The sequence below is a fragment of the Uranotaenia lowii genome, chromosome 3 (genome assembly GCF_029784155.1).
Source record: "Uranotaenia lowii strain MFRU-FL chromosome 3, ASM2978415v1, whole genome shotgun sequence".
Lineage (NCBI taxonomy): Eukaryota > Metazoa > Arthropoda > Insecta > Diptera > Culicidae > Uranotaenia > Uranotaenia lowii.
The window spans coordinates 180133721-180151396 of NC_073693.1; the positions used below are offsets into that span (position 1 = coordinate 180133721).

At 36.5% G+C, this 17676-nt stretch overlaps 3 protein-coding genes across 6 annotated transcripts; 1 reads left to right on the forward strand and 2 right to left on the reverse strand.

The window, feature by feature from the left end:
* Window positions 1–2835: 2835 nt before the first annotated feature.
* Window positions 2836–6754, reverse strand: LOC129757990 (uncharacterized). The gene is made up of 4 exons (XM_055755408.1): window positions 6737–6754; window positions 5171–5320; window positions 4171–5114; window positions 2836–4034 (listed from the first exon to the last, which is right to left on the reverse strand). The coding sequence occupies exons 2-4, from the start codon at window positions 5268–5270 to the stop codon at window positions 2928–2930; spliced, it is 2151 nt and encodes a 716-aa protein (XP_055611383.1). The 5' UTR covers window positions 5271–5320; window positions 6737–6754; the 3' UTR covers window positions 2836–2927.
* LOC129757989 (programmed cell death 6-interacting protein) lies at window positions 6042–10328 on the forward strand. The gene is made up of 6 exons (XM_055755406.1): window positions 6042–6355; window positions 7320–7438; window positions 7609–8645; window positions 8728–9565; window positions 9661–9810; window positions 10118–10328. The coding sequence occupies exons 1-6, from the start codon at window positions 6144–6146 to the stop codon at window positions 10210–10212; spliced, it is 2451 nt and encodes an 816-aa protein (XP_055611381.1). The 5' UTR covers window positions 6042–6143; the 3' UTR covers window positions 10213–10328.
* Window positions 10329–13749: 3421 nt separating this feature from the next.
* Window positions 13750–16790, reverse strand: LOC129753898 (protein lifeguard 1-like). Of its 4 annotated transcripts, none has more exons than XM_055749748.1 (6): window positions 16659–16790; window positions 15700–15723; window positions 15361–15522; window positions 14791–14954; window positions 14482–14730; window positions 13750–14370 (listed from the first exon to the last, which is right to left on the reverse strand). In XM_055749748.1, exons 2-6 carry the CDS (start codon window positions 15704–15706, stop codon window positions 14011–14013), a joined length of 942 nt encoding a protein of 313 aa, XP_055605723.1. In that variant the 5' UTR covers window positions 15707–15723; window positions 16659–16790; the 3' UTR covers window positions 13750–14010. The 4 variants fall into 4 exon arrangements, with proteins under 4 accessions (XP_055605723.1, XP_055605720.1, XP_055605722.1 ...); XM_055749745.1 differs by having other exon boundaries at window positions 15304–15522; XM_055749747.1 differs by lacking the exon at window positions 16659–16790 and adding an exon at window positions 16396–16608 and having other exon boundaries at window positions 15304–15522.
* Window positions 16791–17676: the final 886 nt, after the last annotated feature.

The following is a 17676-nucleotide window of genomic DNA, read 5'->3' on the forward strand; positions in this document are numbered from 1 at the left end:
GAAACGACTCTTCAGCGCTGAAGCGCTTGCCGTTCACGAACCGAGAGAAATCGTACTCTGTGTACTGGACGCAGCTCACAGGGAATCTCGACTGAAGACAGTATTGGAAGTTTAGGCCAGATTATCCAATACAGCACCGGAAAAGGACATTACTGCCACCACAAGGCCTTCTGCAGGCCAGCCGTTAGTCAGGGCGAGAGAAACTGACCGTGTTCATGCGATAAGCAAACACGCCGTTACTGGGACGTGACAAACCAGAAAATCGCTTCTCAGCGTAACCGATATTGAAAAAAAAACACATGCTGTACTTGTCATTTCCAAGGGAAGTAGCATAAATGGGGTCGCCAAGAAAACCCTCCATACAAAAGCAACGCGATCTGGAGGCGCGGTAAAACCTCCACTTGGGCTCTTGGCGATCAGGGAACTAAATTCTCCCTTTCCTCGGATTTGTTGCTTTTCCTTTTATTTTAATCACCATAATTTTAACCTCTTCAATTTTAATATTTGTTCATTGTTTTGTGTTTTGGGCAAATGTTTTAGTCGTTAAGCTACTGTTTTGTGTATGTAACCGTAGCGGAGGCAAGAATTTAGAAGCCAGTCAGGAACGATTCAGAGACGCTTTGCCAAGACTCGTTGGCGTTCGGTCAAGTTTTCCAGGAGTCGCTGGAGTTATGTTTTGGATTTGAGGATTTGTGTTAGATCTGGCAAGTATTGTTGTGGCTTGCGTAGTACCGAGGTCTCCTTAGGGTGACCAGACCGATGTCTCTGATCGTTGCCATGGAAAGAGGTTTTTGAATTTTTCATGAATCGGCTGCCTCCGATTCATGACAAATTCTTCCGTTGCGGTAGTGTATGTAGCGTTATAATTAAGTATTTGTGATTATTAACACGCAGAGAAAATTTGGATTTTGAAACAAAACAAAACTGACTTTGATTCAAAAAATTCATTTTTTCGATTCAATCTCCTGTTTTCTTTGAATTTATGAATTATGGTTTTGTTTCAAATAAATAATTTTTGAAATAAAGAATTAATTTTTTGAATCCAATAATTTTGGACATTGATTTTAAACAAATTCTTTGATTCAAAAGACATTTGTTCAATTGCATTTTTATTTGGAAACAAAGTAAATTTTCTTTCAACCAAAGAAAAATGTATTCAATGCAAAGGAATAATTTCTTAAAATAAAAACTTCAAACTTAAAAGGTTTTTTGCATTGAGTAAGAAGAATTTAAAAAGGTTTGGCTGGTCGAGTGAAAATGTGGATCAGAGTTAGCTTAGTTAGGAGTATTCAGGATAAAGTATGGTAAGTTTATGTTAATTAAAGAATGAATATTGAAGATTTTCAATAAATGCTTGAAATTTTACAGGACCACGGCCGATAGAGGGTTTTCCAAGTCCCTGGATGCCTCAACCGAGGTGACACCGCTCCAATCCAGCGATCAGGTCCACGGAAATTTAAACCGGATGATTCGATTGAAGTGAACCAGTGTGTGACCCAGTGTGTCATTTATTTGTGAATAAAAATAAATTTTAAATTTGAAATCCTTTTTTTTTATAATTTGAAATTCCTAAAAGGAATTTCGAAACAACCGAAAATAATGCTTCCAATTGGAATAAACAGAAAATGGTTCAATGAATAAATGCTTGTAAATCTAAATTAAATTACCTTGTGGCAAAAGAAAGCAACTTTGAATCAAAAGAAACTGTTTTTTGTTTCAAAGTATCAATATTTTGAATCAAAGATTTTTCAAAAGAAAAATTCTTTGAAACAAACGAAAATGCATTTGAAACAGAGAAATTTTTATTTATCCCAAAATAAAAGGAAATTTTCCTTTGTTTTCGCTGCACTTTCCTTTGAAATAAAAAATCTTTTCGCTGCGTGAAGTAATGAGCGTGCAGTAATTGTATTAATTCGAGCCAAAATTAACTGTTTAGAATTAAGAGTGTAACCTGTCAAACGAAAACACATGTGAAAACGTAAACAAAGAAAAAGCAAAACAACATAGCACAGCGAAACAGTTCACCGTTTCTGTTGGTGGAGTAATCCGTTGCACCCCGAAGCCGTGACATATAAAGAACCGGGTCGCCCCGCATCGGCAGGAGGTGAGCGAAAACAATTCGGATAAAAACGGATCGGATAAACATCCATTCTCTTTAACTCCCAGGCAACGGTTAGCTCTATACATAAATCTACAACATCCAGCCCCGACGATGAACACGGCAAACCAGGTTGATGCTTCTAGTAACCGGTTTATCAATGACGGCCCCAACAGGGTGAGTTATAAAATAGTGAAGGAAAACTTTGAGAAAAAGAGAAAAAATGTTTGTTTTCTTCAGGGCCGTTGTTCGGGAGCTCAACGCACTATTGAGCCCAGCTCATTCTTTTGGCCAAGCCGGAAGCAGACAGCGGAGGTGCTCCGGGCAGTGGTGCGTGCCCGTGGAGCAGTGCAACCAGGCAGGGTTGCCAGAAATTCTGTGATATTCAGCTGTGATATTCCTGTGCCGAATCAACTGTGATATGGAGGTTGTTCGTCTTGTTTGTCAATATGTACACTAATGTAGGAAATACGGGCCCGTAAGTAGGATAAAATAATGTAAGCTAGCCTAGGTTTTGAATATGTCCTATTAGTGAAATTTTTGTGTAAGTAAATTGTGATAATGCTACAAATTTTGGGTTTTGAGTGTTTGTGTTTTGGGATTTAGTTAGCCGTGCAGCACACACTGAAAATCAGTGGTGCTCAACTTGTTTCATGATGTAGGATAGGTATTCGAAATGAGTAATATTTGTTAAAAATAGAAAAAATAAAAAAAAAACCGATTTTATATAATGGATCTCTTTATTCACTTCAATGAAAAATGCTTCAACATTTAAAGGTAAACTTAGGTGTTACCAAGTCTAAGTCTTCTTTTGCCTAAATGTCTAAAACTAGGTTTTAATTTTGCGTGCTCCGATAGCTCCTGGCAAAGACAGACGTTTTAACTTTTTTTGCTTTTTAGCGCTTTTAACGGTTAAGTCGGTTTCGACTACATCAACATGGGGAAGAGACATTCTTTTCTTCGCTTTCGGAGTTTTGATGTTGAGTGCGGCGTTATCAGCTGCTACTTCTTTCCCAGGAGCATTAGATTTCTTTGATTTCGATGGTTTTTCGAAAACCTTCAGAACATGATTGGGATCTTCCCGTTGTTTTTTCCGTTTTTCTATAATATCCTTATAATACCAATCCCGCTTATCGATTTTCTTAGGAAGCTTTTCATCTTGTTCTGTAGTGTCCTCGACTTCCTCTTCTTCATCCTCATCCGCTTGATTGTTAGTTGGAATGCTATCTGAAAACTTTTGCAATTTAGCAACAAAAAATCCATCCATATTAAACGAGTGTGGATAGTAACGACGAGTTAGTTTCATCGATGGATGATATTTTTGGCCAGCAAAATTTACAAAACCTTCACTTCCAAAATCCAAGCCAGTGGCTACAAGCCTAACGTTCCGTTTTCGCAGAGCGTAATCAATGACCCATTCGTTTTCTTGTGGGAGAATAGAACATGTCGAATATACGATTATGCCTCCAGTTTTCGAATTGGCAGTTGCACAATCTATGGCCGTCAGTAAAAGTTTTCTCTGTAGATTGTAACACCTTTGTATGTCGGTTTCTGTCTTGGTTGTTTTAACACTAGCGTCTTTCGAAATAACTCCAGATCCTGTACATGGAGCATCCAACAAAACTCTATCAAATCCGGTCATTACTTCGCGATACTTTGAACCATCGATATTTGTCACAATAGCGTTTTGTATGCCCAGCCTGTGGAAATTACCAACTACTGCTTGGAGCCGGTCTTTGTTGACATCGTTTGCGAAGAGGATACCGGTGTTTTTCATAAGTGCAGCTATATGCGAACTTTTACCTCCAGGAGCCGCACACAGGTCCAAAATTCTTTCGTTCTCTTCCGGTGCCAGCGATATTACAGGTAGCATACTGGAGGCGCCTTGAATCATATACTGCCCGGCTAAATATTCAGGGGTTGCTCCCAACGGTACCTAAAAAGATAATAGAGTATAATAAGCTTCCATACAAAATTATTTATGAATTTACAAACGATAAAAAATGTAGTCTTTAACTTTATATACTTCGATACTTGATATAAAAAGGTATAATTTTCATTTCATAATTTACCTGTGAGCTGTAAACAACAAGTCCTTCCTTTGACCACTTGCCTACTGGATCCAGATTGACTCCTCTATTAATCAATGCTTGTGCGAGATCTCGTCGACGCGTTTTCAAACTGTTTGTTCGTATTGTAAGAGGTCGTTGCACCTCGGATGCTTCCAGGAAATCCAGCAGTTCGTTTGGAGAAAATATTTTTATCAATTGATCCATGAAAAATTCGTTGTATGAATAATACAAACATAAATCTTTCTTCAATAAATCCATATATTCTGCCCTCGAATGATTGGGATCTCGATTAACGGTAAAGTCAGCTAATACACCGATGATTTCTTTTATACGCATATGGACATCTTGCAAATTAGTTGGAGCGTCTTGCGTCTCGCTGGGAAATTCAAACTTTTCCCTGTTAGCCGCCTGATCTTGAAGTTCGTCATCAGCCATGCGATCAAGCTGTTCCTTTTTCTTTTTCATTTTTTGTCCGATTCTCTCAATCGGCAGCATGGAACTCTTGTCGTCATCATCTTCGTCACTAGAATCTTGATCTCCATCAAAATCTTCATCATCGTCCGAATCCATCATTTCTTTGAGCTTCGAGCTAGCTTCGCCATCGCCTGAATCGTTTCCCTCTTCATCACTGGACAATAAATCACGCATTTTTGGACCATCATCCGGAAGGCTTTCTTCAGAATCATATTCTTCTTCAGAGCTTTGATCACTCGTTGGCAATGAATCTTTGGCTTTTTTCACGGCTTTAGCGTACTTAGCCCTGGTTTGCTCAATAGCCGAATTATCGAGTTTATGACCATTTGTTTCATGTGAATTTTTTTTGGCTTTCTTAGAAATTTGTGATTTTTCTTCATTCACCTTTCTTTTCAAAATTTGGTTTTCCGTTCTTTTCTTGATTCGCGTTTTCTGCCTGTGAGACAATTTCTTGGCCTCATCATCTGCACCTGTAAGTTTTAAGGTTAATTCAGAATGCGTTGACATTCAAGTTTAGAAAACATACCTTTAGTCAAGCTAGCTGGAAAAGATGGATCCTTTTGCTTTTTAGCTTTTCTTCCTGGTCCTTTTTTGGGCTTTTCAGCAAAATTTATCTTCCTGCCCATGGTTAACTGTTTAATAAAAACGTTGCACGAAATTCACGACACCGGATAAACTGCAAAAGCACACGAGGTTGGAAAATATAAATAAGCGAGAGACAGACCAGTGTTGGCAACTTCTTTAAAAATATGCGCATGTGATGTTCTGAAAATTGTGTGACGTTCATTTCATGCATCACCAGAGGTACCAGGTGTCCTGATTTTACAGGATTTGTCCTGATTTTCGAAAGACAGGCCTTTTTTTCAAAAACGCTTGAATTGTCCTGTTTTTTGATAATAAAAAATCCGTTGAGTGTCCTTATTTGTCCTAAATTTCCGAAAAATTTCTGAAATATAACAGAAATATAGTAAAATTATAAGACGTCCATCAAATCTGTTGTAGAATAGACTCATACTGCGTTATATGGTGATAACTGTTGAATCAGACGAAGCAAGTGATGAAGATCGCACCATGATTTTTTTTCTGGGATTTTCACCCTGCCGGATCATTCATCCCTAATCGCTACATGGTGTGGTGCACTTGACGATAAACGTTTTTTTTTTTTTTATTATTCTTCGTTAGATCAATCTGTTTTATAATTTTAAAAAATAGTGAAAACCGCTTCGGAAAAAATGGTTCATCATAAATCTTTTACTCTGCTTTCTCGAAAAATGTCATTACTCTAATCTGTGTAAGTTTAACTTTTGCAAACCTGACTTAATTATTTCTTTCTTCGCAGGGTTTTCGTAAACCACTCATGCTGTAGAAAGCGGTTTAGCGTGTCAAAAATTTCGACAAAAGTTGTATTCGCCTGGCATCCCAGCTGATGAGTCAAACATCGAGCAAAAATTTTCGTACAGTGGTGAATTGTTTTTATTAAAACTTCTTTTGCGTTCAAAATGCCGAATTTTATAAGCGTTCCGCTTAAAAAGCCTTATGACGTGGAAATTGTGAGGCCACTGAAGAATTTAATCAAAAGTTTGAACAATAATCTAGGCCCAGAAAAATTGGCTCATTTTGAAAATGCAGTGGAAAAGTTGAATGTACTTCGAAAAACTGCAGTATGGAAATCGTACGAAAAGCAGGAAAGCTCACTGGAATCGATTTATGGGTAAGTTCTGAACTTGTAATCAGAATGTACATTGTTAAGGCTACCGTAATTTATTTCGTACATTGAAGTTGCTCTGAATATGTTGATGATCACACTTGAACTTTCGGTTCAAAAGATGTATACTATTAACTAAATGCGTTCTTTTTCGTCAACTGGATCTTTCTTGCGCTTCAATCGCCTGAAGGTTGATGAGATTACAGTTCAAGCACAAAATGCAACAAAATAATGCCTTCAAATAAGTGAAAATGTCAAACCTAGAATGAACCCAACTTTTTAATCCAGGCAGTAAAAGATGAGTCATCCAATGTTTTCCCCTACTAATAGTCAATTGGCTCATCAACTTCCTGCTCATTGGAAATTACTAGTGATTACTATACTTACTTCTAATTAATCAACAGTTTGAGATGTAAATTGAAGATAACTATTGAAAATGTATCTTACGGTTTTGTATCAATCAATAAGCTGAAGATGTCCACAAGTTATATGAAACACAAAAATAGGAAAAAAATTGCAGTATTTTTCTAAAATTTCAAAATAAATTATATAAACCATAAGATCCAAGACATCCTCAAAAAAACTTTAGAATACATAGTTGAATAATTTATACTTGAACCAAAATGAACATACGTACTACAAACTTTTCTCTAATCACATACTAGAACCCCTTCCTTTTCCCTTAATTTAAAGTTTTTTTTAACTTTTCAGTCGCCGCGACTATTACGGTCCCCTTCCCTACTAACTTGTGAAATGAATACCCTCGGCACATAGATATATACTTGGTATAAGTAAAAGGCCTTTAATAAACTAGTTGTAAATTAAAAAAAAAACTGTTATCGTTGACCACTAAAGTTTCAAATGTTAAAAGAAAGTTTAGCGTTTTTCGCTTTCGATGATTATTTAAAAAAAATTAGTTAAATTATTATTTCATTCTTATTTGTCTAATTTATCGTTTTAACTTCCATAGATATTATGACCAGTTGAGCGCATTGGAAACAAAAATTGTAGTTCAGGATCTTCAAATACCATTCAAGTGGAAAGATGCTTTCGATAAAGGATCAATTTTCGGCGGTCGTACCAGTATGAGTAAGTTTCTGATCCTCATTCAATTTGTGCAGTATTGGACACCAAAATTAAAATTGCCGGATTACCTTTTTAACTTTATTGTTTATTATAATTGTTTATTGAATTTCTGTCTCCGTTATTTTGTGTGAATTGTTGTATTCAGTTTTGCATTATCTCTCAAAATATTACAGCAATCTCTTCGATGGCGTACGAAAAAGTATGCGTGATGTTTAACATCGCAGCACTGCAAAGCGCTATTGCTTCAACACAAAACTTTCAGAGCGATGAAGGCTTAAAACTTGCAGCTAAGCTTTTTCAACAAAGCGCTGGGGCTTTCGAGTTCCTGAAAAATATGGTACCAGCAGCTATCGCTCAAACTCCGACGAGCGATATGAATCCTGATACTCTAGCAGCCCTCGGAAGCATCATGTTGGCGCAATCCCAGGAAGTATTTGTACTAAAGGCTATCAAAGATAATATGAAAGATTTGGTGATTGCTAAGCTATGCTGTCAATGCGAAAGTTTGTACGCAGACGTTTTGAGATTAATTCAAAAGGAATCAGTACGCAACCTTTGGGATAAAGATTGGATTCCAATCATTGCAGCCAAACAAGCCGGTCTAAACGGACTTACTATGTATTACCATAGCTTAGTATCAAAGTCTAACAAAGCTATCGGCGAGGAAATCGCTAAGCTGCAAAAGGCCGTTGAATTGTTTAAAGTGTCAGGATCGAAAACAGAAAAAGTCTTGTATTTAGAGGAGTATTTAGCGAAAGCTGAAAAAAATTTGACTGAAGCTAAAAAGGATAATGATTTCATTTATAATGAAATTATACCAGATATAAATACGCTGCCAGCACCACCGAAGGCTTTGGTTGTCAAAGTTTTGGCGCCGACCGACCCATTGAGTGCTAGTTTTGAGGATATATTCGATGAGCTGGTTCCGGTTTTGGTCAATCAAGCCCTTTCTACTAGCGAAAACATCAAAAATGAATTCGTCTCTAATGAAATCATCAAAATTCGAGAAGCAACGCAAATGTTGAATAGCATACTTTTGAGTTTGAACCTGCCAGCAGCAATAGAAACTTCAGACAACACTTCTAATTTGCCCCCATCTCTGTTGGAAAAATCTAAAATTGTTCGTGCTAACGGGGGAATTGCTACATTGAAAAATATGATAAATGAGCTTCCGGAGCTTCTCAAAAGAAACCGTGACATATTGAACGAGGTGAGTAATGGAAGAATAAAAGGCAAAAAAATAATAATTTGAATCATACCTATTTATTCTGTTTTTTTTTTTCTTCCCACAGACAGCCTCCATGTTATTGAGTGAAAGCGAATCTGATGAACAGCTCAAGGCAAAGTTTGGAGATAAGTGGACCAGAATTCCTTCAGCTAAACTCACACAAACTTTCAAAGAAAACCTTGAAGCTTACAAGAAAATTATTGATAATGCTATTACAGCCGATAAAACTGTTCAATCAAAATTCGAAAGCAATCTGAATGGCTTGGAAATGCTTTCATTAACGGAAGAGGAGCTTGCTAAAAAGCTACCAAGTTGTGAAACCAGCAAAGATCTAACAAATCTCAACTCTGCTAATGAACTTCGGAAATTGATGGATGATGTCAAAACACTGCGCGAGGAAAGAGATGCTTTAGAATCGGAACTTAAATCAGTTTCAATAGATATGAAAAAACAATTTTTGTCCGCATTTTCTACGACTGGAACAATTGATTCGGCTTCAATGACTGTAGCTGAAATTGAGAAGCTCTTGGCGCCTCTTAAAGAGCGAGTGAAAAAAAACGTTGCATTACAAGAGTCGATTATCAGTAACATTCAACAAACACATAGTCAGTTTGTTTCTGATGTCGGGCTAACCAGTCAATCTGTGGAAAGCATGCAAACACAGCTTGCAGCTGCTTTTGATCTTTTCTCGGAGCTTCAATCCAATCTCAGAGACGGAATCAAATTCTACAATGACTTGACTCATCTCTTGGTGACTTTCCAAAGCAAAGTATCCGATTTTTGCTATGCCCGTAAAACAGAAAAAGAGGAGTTACTAAGAGATTTGACTCAGCACGCTAGCAAAGAGGTGCCATTGGTTACCGCACAAATGCCTAGGGAACAATCCACAGCACCTGCCCTTGGTAAGTTATAACCAAACGTGAAACTAAGAATTTAATTTGTTAAAACTTTCGTCCAACAAGCGTGTTTATTATATTATATGTACCTTTTTTTGCAGATCAAACCACCTCTGCATCTACGACAGTACCATATCCAATGCAACCTCAAGGAATGCCTTTGCCATACGGATATGGTACACAGTATACTAATAGTATGCCTCCTCCAATGCCCCAAGGATTCAATCCATATGCTACATTACCTTATCCAGGTTAGTTGTTCAATTCATTTCTCAATTTATGTCCTTTGAATGCTTTGGATATTTCGTGAGTTATTTCGGTGGTTAACGAAAGCCATTTACAATTCACAACTGCCTTTTTTCGTGTTGCTTGATTTCATGACAAAATGCAAAATTTAGTAATCGGCTGTAAAATCATACAAAAAAAAAATACTGAATTAGGTTTTAAAAAACAATATCGGAACCATTTCGTATGCAGTAAAGGGTTAAACTCTTCACCATCCTAAGACAGTGTTTCACGGTGTCATTTCATGTTCCTAATGTTGTGATTCGATTCCAGGTGTTTATCAAAATATTGCTCAGCCTTTTGGTTTTCCCAACTATGGAACATACCCCGGAGCATATAATAATCAAAACAACATACAGCGCCCATAGGGTCAACGAATCCAATATCATAAATGAGAATCCTAAACTTCATTTATGGCAGTTTAAATAACCAAGTTTTCGATGTTATATGATGAATATATTATAGGTACTTTGCTTCGAAATAACCTCTTTCGTATTTTTAGAACAAAAAAGAATATTTTCCTCCTACAGTTAAAGTGTTCCGATTAGTTACTTTTTATTAGAAAAATAGAAGGACGATAGGATAGGGTCGAGAACTGGTTATTAGGAAGCCACTGTACAGGGTTTAAATGCCGTGCACAGCACTAATATATAAGACGTATTTACTATATCATTTAATAATTGAAAAAGGTATTTTATTTAAATGCCTTGTCGAAAAGCATTAGGTATTAGGTTGTACACGGCTTGCATCGAAGTGTAGAAAATCTACTTGCTTTGAAAGGACTCGACATTTCCTCCGGAACTGCTTATTCGTTATCGGAATAAGTGAGTTAGGCCTTCGGTGTTTGAAAATGTTACGCGAGTTAGCAACACACCTATTCAGTCGGCCACATCGATAAGTTGCTGACGGTTACATCGTCGGTTGTTGGCAGTAACGTTGGCTCAACGGGAACATCGAAGATTGCTGACGACAACATTTGATTGGATGGGAACCTTGATTTTATCTTAAGATAAAATTAGTGCAACAACAATCTTAGTGAAAAGTCCGTGGGCGTGATTGAGTGCTCATTTATGTCACTTTGATATAAATGGGTATACCTTGACGTATAGCAACATTAAATATAGAATAGTGAGAGTATCACAGTTCAGTGTTGCTATAGGCATCAACGGATCACTTCCGACCATAAGTGAAACGGAACCCCTAGATGTCGGTCCCACGGCTTTTAACTAAAGCTCAATCACATGGTCAATCTGGTCCGATCAGAAATGATTGTTTGACCTTTTATTGTCATTTTAATGTTATTTTCTATTTTTCTTAATGTTCTTTTCTATTTTTCAGATCATTCGGAGGTGGAGTTTTTTTTCTCTCTCTTCAGATATATTCAAATAGTTGGAAAGTTAGAAAGGAGTAGGTTAACATATTCAAATACCATATTCCTCCCCAATGCTCCAGTGGATGTGTATTTGCGGTTTATGAATTACGATGGCTTATTCTTAAATCTAGCTTTTTTCAATCACTGGGGGCTAATTGGATGGAAATGATATTTTGTGGTTTAAGGTTTGTGAAACGGATCTGTCACCTGAGTTGTTTTGATAGTATTATAGTTTAAAGCAAACAGTCTTGGCAATTTTTAAATCTCATTAAAAGTAGGCATTCAACTATGTGAGGCAGGTAGTGTAGGGCAATGCTCAAACGGTAAGATAGGCTATTATATCCATATTTTGGTGAATTCGCATGATTGTGATGATGTTGTGATAGGAATAAGGTAGCTTACTTCTACTATTAATTTGAGCTAGAATTTTTATTAGTTTGAAATAGGCTTGCTTCAAAAAGCAAACAGGCTCTCACATCCATATTTTGGTAAAATAGTATGGTTCTATGATATGACAGGAACAATGTAGCTTACTTCTACTATTAATTTGATCTCGGTTTATTATGAGTTTAAGCTAGGCTTCTTCTTAGATATTGATAGATGATATGAACTAAAACTCTTTTTTTTCTCTTTTTTTTTTTTCTTTTCTTTTTTTTCTGTTTTCTTTTCATGTAACGTGGCATGTACTACCGAGAAATCATTTGGTCCAATGATGACGTTGAGCGAACCTTCAAGCCAGCCCCTAACATCATGGGACCCAGACGTTGGCTTTCGCATGACATGGTTGCCAGCCCAAGGATCTAACCATAAATCAACTGCTGAAGATGGTGTCCTGTAACTTGGTGAGATCCTTCCTTTTTATTTTTAATATTTTCAATGCGCTTATAAACCGTAGTATGTAGATGTTTGGGGAGTATGTAGAGGCCAGTCTCGAACCCACCCTTGTCCTTCCTCCAACTGGTATCGGGAGGGGTTGGTTTATTATCTTGAACTGCATTTTATCCATATTCCATGGATATAATGAAGTGCTTGATGGTTTAACTAACGTCTCAAGATCGCTTACTATTCTACGCTGCCTTCTCTAAACTTTAAATTTTCTTCTCCAAACTATTCTAATTTTCATTTCCAGCGTCAGCTCCCCGAGCTATTTAAACGCCATAAAAAAAAAAAAAAATAAAAAAACAACAATCTTAGTGAAAAGTGACTTTTCCAAAGAGCCAAGTTGTACTTGTAGCCAAGTTTTAATCACTGGTTCAAAGAGCCAGACACAGCCTTCACTGAGGCGATCTTCGAGACACCGTGGACATTCATCCCGATCGGCACCGCTGGCCCTTAGTAACGGCCCTTAGTAACTGGACTCTCCAAACGTGCCTGCTCTTTGATCCTCCGTTTCCTGAAGACCGCCACCAAAAAAGTTCACCTTGATGTTGTCCAGACCCAGGACTTGGTGCTTAATTTAAGTAAACTTTTTTATACTTTAAACTTTTAAAGTGAACTTTTTCAAAAAGTTAATATAAAAAAGTGATTTTTAAACGTCGCTAAACGTTAAGTAAGCTTATCATATCACAATAATTTAAAGCGATTATCTCTGAAAAAGTAGGGATTCCAATAAGAAGCTTCTCGAACTAATCAAATCATTCTGATTTCCGTGATCTTCCCGAAGAAAGTGGTGAAAATCAAATTTGAATATTTCTCTGAATGATGCTACACATTTTTAGTGGAATCAAAGCTATTTAAATCCGAATAATTTGAGTGAAACTTCCAAAAAAAGGAACAATTAAAATCGTTTACATTTTAAATTCATTTTTATTCACAAACTTAACACAAACCTTGGTTCACTATATTTCTTGCAGGGCTTGTGATATAGCTCAGTTGGCAAGTCTGTTGTCTCCTGAGCCGAACGCCGCGAGTTCGAGCCCATGAGTAAACATCGAACTCAGTTGTACCGGATAAGTTCTTCAATAACGATCCGCCAACTGCAACGTAGATAAAGTCGCGAATGCCATAAAAATGGTAAAACGACTACAATCGAAAAAAAATCGTTACTAAATTTGTCAGAGAACATCTGAACAGTGAAGAAAAGTGTTTTAATTCAAATCAATAATTATTCTAATTTTACAAAGCAGCTATTTTTAAAAGACACAACTACTAATAATAATAAATGAATAATTCAAGTAGTTAAATTAACGGAAAATATAGAAGAAGTGATTTTTGATAATAATTTTTATAAATCAGTCGGAAAAAGAGTAGACTTGGTTTTTATTTTGAAAGAGCTATGGCTCATCCGGAAAGTTTTCCCGTTGAGCCAACGTCACTGCCAACAACCAACGATGTAACCATCAGCAACATTTCGATGTCGCCGACTGGATAGCTCTGTTGCTAGCTCGCGTAAACGCCTGATAACGGAGAACTTTCAACTTGCCTTTTTATTTTTGTGAAACACACGTTAAGTTTTTACTGTTGAAAAGTTATTTTCAATAAACAGATGATTAGGGTAGTTGTGAAATTATCGGTTTCATGCTAAAATAAGGGGTAAGTTATGACTTGTCGGGGAGGTTTATTTGTTCATTATTTTCTTACATGTCCTGCCAATGCTATATTTAAATATGGGTGTTACATTTGAGTACCAAAGAAAACACTGATGTTGCCAAAATTTTTACAAAGCATCTGCAAATAGTTTGAACATTAAAGTTAACTTTTCGTTTAAAGGATAGGAGCCTCTCTAGACATTATGGATTATCTGCATAGATAGTTTAAATATTAAGCACGGAACAACAACACTTTTGACTTGACTTTAATCACGCGACGCTCCAATAATGGTAAGAATGTACATAAATATATTAATGATATCCAGGTAAAGATTCAATGCGGCGAAAATATATTCCTCAGGGCTAATGCTGTATTTATGCTCTCCACCCATCATTAGCTGGGTGTCGTAGATAAGATAAATACTGAATAACAAGGCTCCTGCACTAGCGTACACAATAGTGATTGTTTTCCCCGGGAAAAATATAGCAATAATACCAAACAGCATAAGAATGATAACAGCCACGAATAGTATACCTCCCATAACAGTAAAGTCCCATTTGGTTTGGAAAGCAAACAGAGTTAAACCAAGACAAACTGCAGCAGTGATTCCGACAGCGAGAAGAACCTGAAATAAAATAAAACATGGTTGATTATTTGTCCTATATTTTGGAATGTTTATAGGAATGATTACTTAGGCATTGCAATACAATCTTTACAGATAATTCAATTAACATACCTCTTGAGAGTTGAAGTTAGCTGTTGTTACACCAAGAAGGAATGATTGCGCTACAGTGTATAATGCCAAAAATATGAAGTTCATAGGTGCTTTTCTGCGAACATCTCCACAACACGCCATACAAATCAGAGTGACAATCATAACGGCCAAGGCTATCCAAAAAACTTCGTGGTGCTGTTTCACCCACAATTTGGTGGGTTCATGGAACATAAACAAACATATGAATCCAAGCGTTATGCCCAGTTGCACCTAGAAAAAAAATTTTTTTTTTAAAAAAACGCCTTTAACGAAAACAAGAATGACAGTTACCGACAAAATAGAATACACTTTTCTTATGAATCCTTTTCTAATCGATTGGTCCGTAAAATCAAATCCTTTTGCACTTGGATCTTCTGGATCAACGTCCGACACATTTCCTGGCTGATTTCCAAAACCATAATTCTGGGGAGGGTAATATGGTTGAGCGACGAAACCTAAAAACGAAATTCAAACAGTAAATATGTATATGTACGAATCATGACATCCAGGGGGAAATTTTGACAAATTCTTAAGAGTATCTTCGATTAAGAACATGTTCAAAGAAAACTTGAAAAGTTAATTAGGACAAAGAAAAATGTAAATAAAAACGTTCCGTTCCAACATACTAGGGTAGCAAGTTGTGATGGTAGAAGGCTAACAATATAAGTTAGATAGTTTTATTTAAAAAAATACAAAAACCCGATAAGGTCAAAAGTGGTTAACTGAGATTCCCCTGTTGAGAACATTGAATCTTCACCACTGTTGTATGGCTCTGAGACGCATGTAGCTAACGCAGAATCTTACCGGATGGTTGGGAATATCCTTGATAACCTGATTGCCCAGGATATTCATTAAACCCACCTGGTTGTGGGTAACCTCCTTGCTGTGGTGGGTAACCTGGTTGCGGTGGATAACCTCCTTGTGGGGGATAACCTCCTTGTGGAGGATAACCTCCCGGCTGCGGATATCCAGGTTGAGGGGGGTAAGGCTGCTGAGCATAACCGTGGTAAGGATTGTTTGGATCTAAAAAAGGCATGGTATAAACAATAAAATTACAAAATACTATTGTTTGTTTTCACTCGTTACAGAAACCAAAAAAAACAGTTATTGTCGCATAGTAGGCTTTATAGAAAAAAGCATAGGACAAAATCATCTATTTCATGAGTTGAGATTATTTCTCATTCAAGAAACTGAACTTACCTTGCATTTTGCAGTGAACGGTATCTGAAATTTTGAAGAAAAAAAGGCTATAAATTTTGTTTGAAGTGTTAAAACATTTTGTTTACAACCTCTTAGACTCGGTATTTACAAAGTAATTCATTTCTATTTGTATCTTGATCTTGATGATGATTTGTATTTTGATCTTGGATTAATTAGCTTTCTTATGTTTTCGAACCATATCTAACGTTCTTTTTCCCGTGGCTAGAAATATGAAGCCTAGTCTTTTGGTAAGGGTTTCATTTACATAAAAAAAACTTTTCAGTGGATTTAAATTCCAAACAAATTTCTAAAGCTCAAACGTGTAATCTCAGAGAACTCAACGTTTCCCATGTTCAATTTCATAATCCTGGTGAAGAGTTAAACTTCGAGTTATTTGGAAATTAACAACGCAAAAAGGTGCAAAACATAGTCACGAGCCTTTTTATTTAAATCCATTTCTCTGAAAAGAAAAGTTCCAGAGCGAAATTTGAAATCATTTGTACTTGAACATTTTGTTGATTATAGACTTGATTAATGTCGCCTTTACTTAACGTTAAACATAAAATGTGTACCTGTTACTTATCTATTTTATTCTGTTAAATGCAAATAATGATAAGCCGTCTTTCGTAATTTTCACGATACTAAGCGGGGAATTTCACAAGATGAGTCATGCTAGGAGTTTTTCATGGTACCTACTATTGATTTTTGAACCTAATCTCTACACACACAACACAGCTGATATGTAAAATTCATTTTTTTTTTCTTCTAAGGACCTATCATAAAATTAGATTAGAAATATAGCACCGCTTGTTGTCCAAAAACTGCTTCCCTCTTTACGTGCAGTATGAATCATAGTTCCAATTAAGCTTGTTGTGAGTTCAGAAATCAGAAAATAATTTCACAGGATTTACATTAATATCAGATGAACATATAACCTTTTTTTTCGTGGAAATACTTACTTGTAACCACTAATTTACAATGATTTTTCAACAAACTTTGAAAAATAAACTTTTAAATGTTCATGCTCCGAAAAACAAATTCACTATGATACACGCTTGTTTTTTTCTCATCGGATTATGGGTTCAATAGTGCCATTTGAAACTTTACTCATTTAATGTGTTTGAAGTTTGAAAGTTACTCATTTTATGTGTTTGAACTTTAACTTGAACTTGAAGTTTGAAAGGTGCCCCCTCCCAAACACTTGTTAATATTTTGCAGAACTTGATTGATTTTAATCCCTTGAATGAAAAGTATCAAAATAATGACACATAAATTTTTGACGATACAAAAACACGAAAAATTACATTTTCGTAGGTGATGGAAAGAATTAGAGAAACATGAGGTATCAAAGAACGAAAGAATATAAGCCGTAAATATCATGAATTTTTCGAAAAAGATACAACGGCTCACCGGCAGGACTTGAACCTGCAATCTCCGCTTCAGTACAACGGCGCGTTAGCCAATTTCACCACGGTGTACATGATGAAATCGGCCAACACGAGCAATCGAATTCTGCCGATCAACTGTTGGACCTTCTATCGAAACACCATGTATACCAGAATGTATACTAGTAAAATAAACACTAAATTCGGCACATCATTTTCAGCAAACCAAGCGGAGAATCGCTTCAAAACAATTTCCAAGACAAACAAAGATGCCTTAAGGAATAACAAAACATACGGAAGCAGTGTCATGACCACTCCTCTCCACCACCACCACTCTAACAAATTGCCACAAATTCAATCATTGGCTGCACAATTTGTCTGATCATTGACGAATTTTCTCCCTTCATTTCAGTTCCCCGTTTGATAGTGCCAGCAATCATCCTGACGCCTACAAACATCAGGCGCAAAGAGAATACCACTCATCTCGTTGTGCAACCCAGAGGGGAGAAACGTTCTCTGGATAGTTCTTCGGACGTCAACAGCTATTCCGGGGAACCCATTCTTTCAACATCTGCAACAACATCAACATTTT

Coding starts and splice junctions, on each gene's coding strand:
- LOC129757990 (XM_055755408.1), bottom strand. CDS start 5,270: ATGGGCAGGAAGATAAATTTTGCTGAAAAGCCCAAAAAAGGACCAGGA. Junction 5,115..5,170: donor TCCAGCTAGCTTGACTAAAG/GTATGTTTTCTA, acceptor TAAAACTTACAG/GTGCAGATGATGAGGCCAAG. Junction 4,035..4,170: donor TTGTTGTTTACAGCTCACAG/GTAAATTATGAA, acceptor TTATCTTTTTAG/GTACCGTTGGGAGCAACCCC.
- LOC129757989 (XM_055755406.1), top strand. CDS start 6,144: ATGCCGAATTTTATAAGCGTTCCGCTTAAAAAGCCTTATGACGTGGAA. Junction 6,356..7,319: donor TCACTGGAATCGATTTATGG/GTAAGTTCTGAA, acceptor TAACTTCCATAG/ATATTATGACCAGTTGAGCG. Junction 8,646..8,727: donor ACCGTGACATATTGAACGAG/GTGAGTAATGGA, acceptor TTCTTCCCACAG/ACAGCCTCCATGTTATTGAG.
- LOC129753898 (XM_055749745.1), bottom strand. Junction 14,955..15,303: donor AGGATATTCCCAACCATCCG/GTAAGATTCTGC, acceptor TTTCGTTTTTAG/GTTTCGTCGCTCAACCATAT. Junction 14,371..14,481: donor CTAACTTCAACTCTCAAGAG/GTATGTTAATTG, acceptor ATTTTATTTCAG/GTTCTTCTCGCTGTCGGAAT.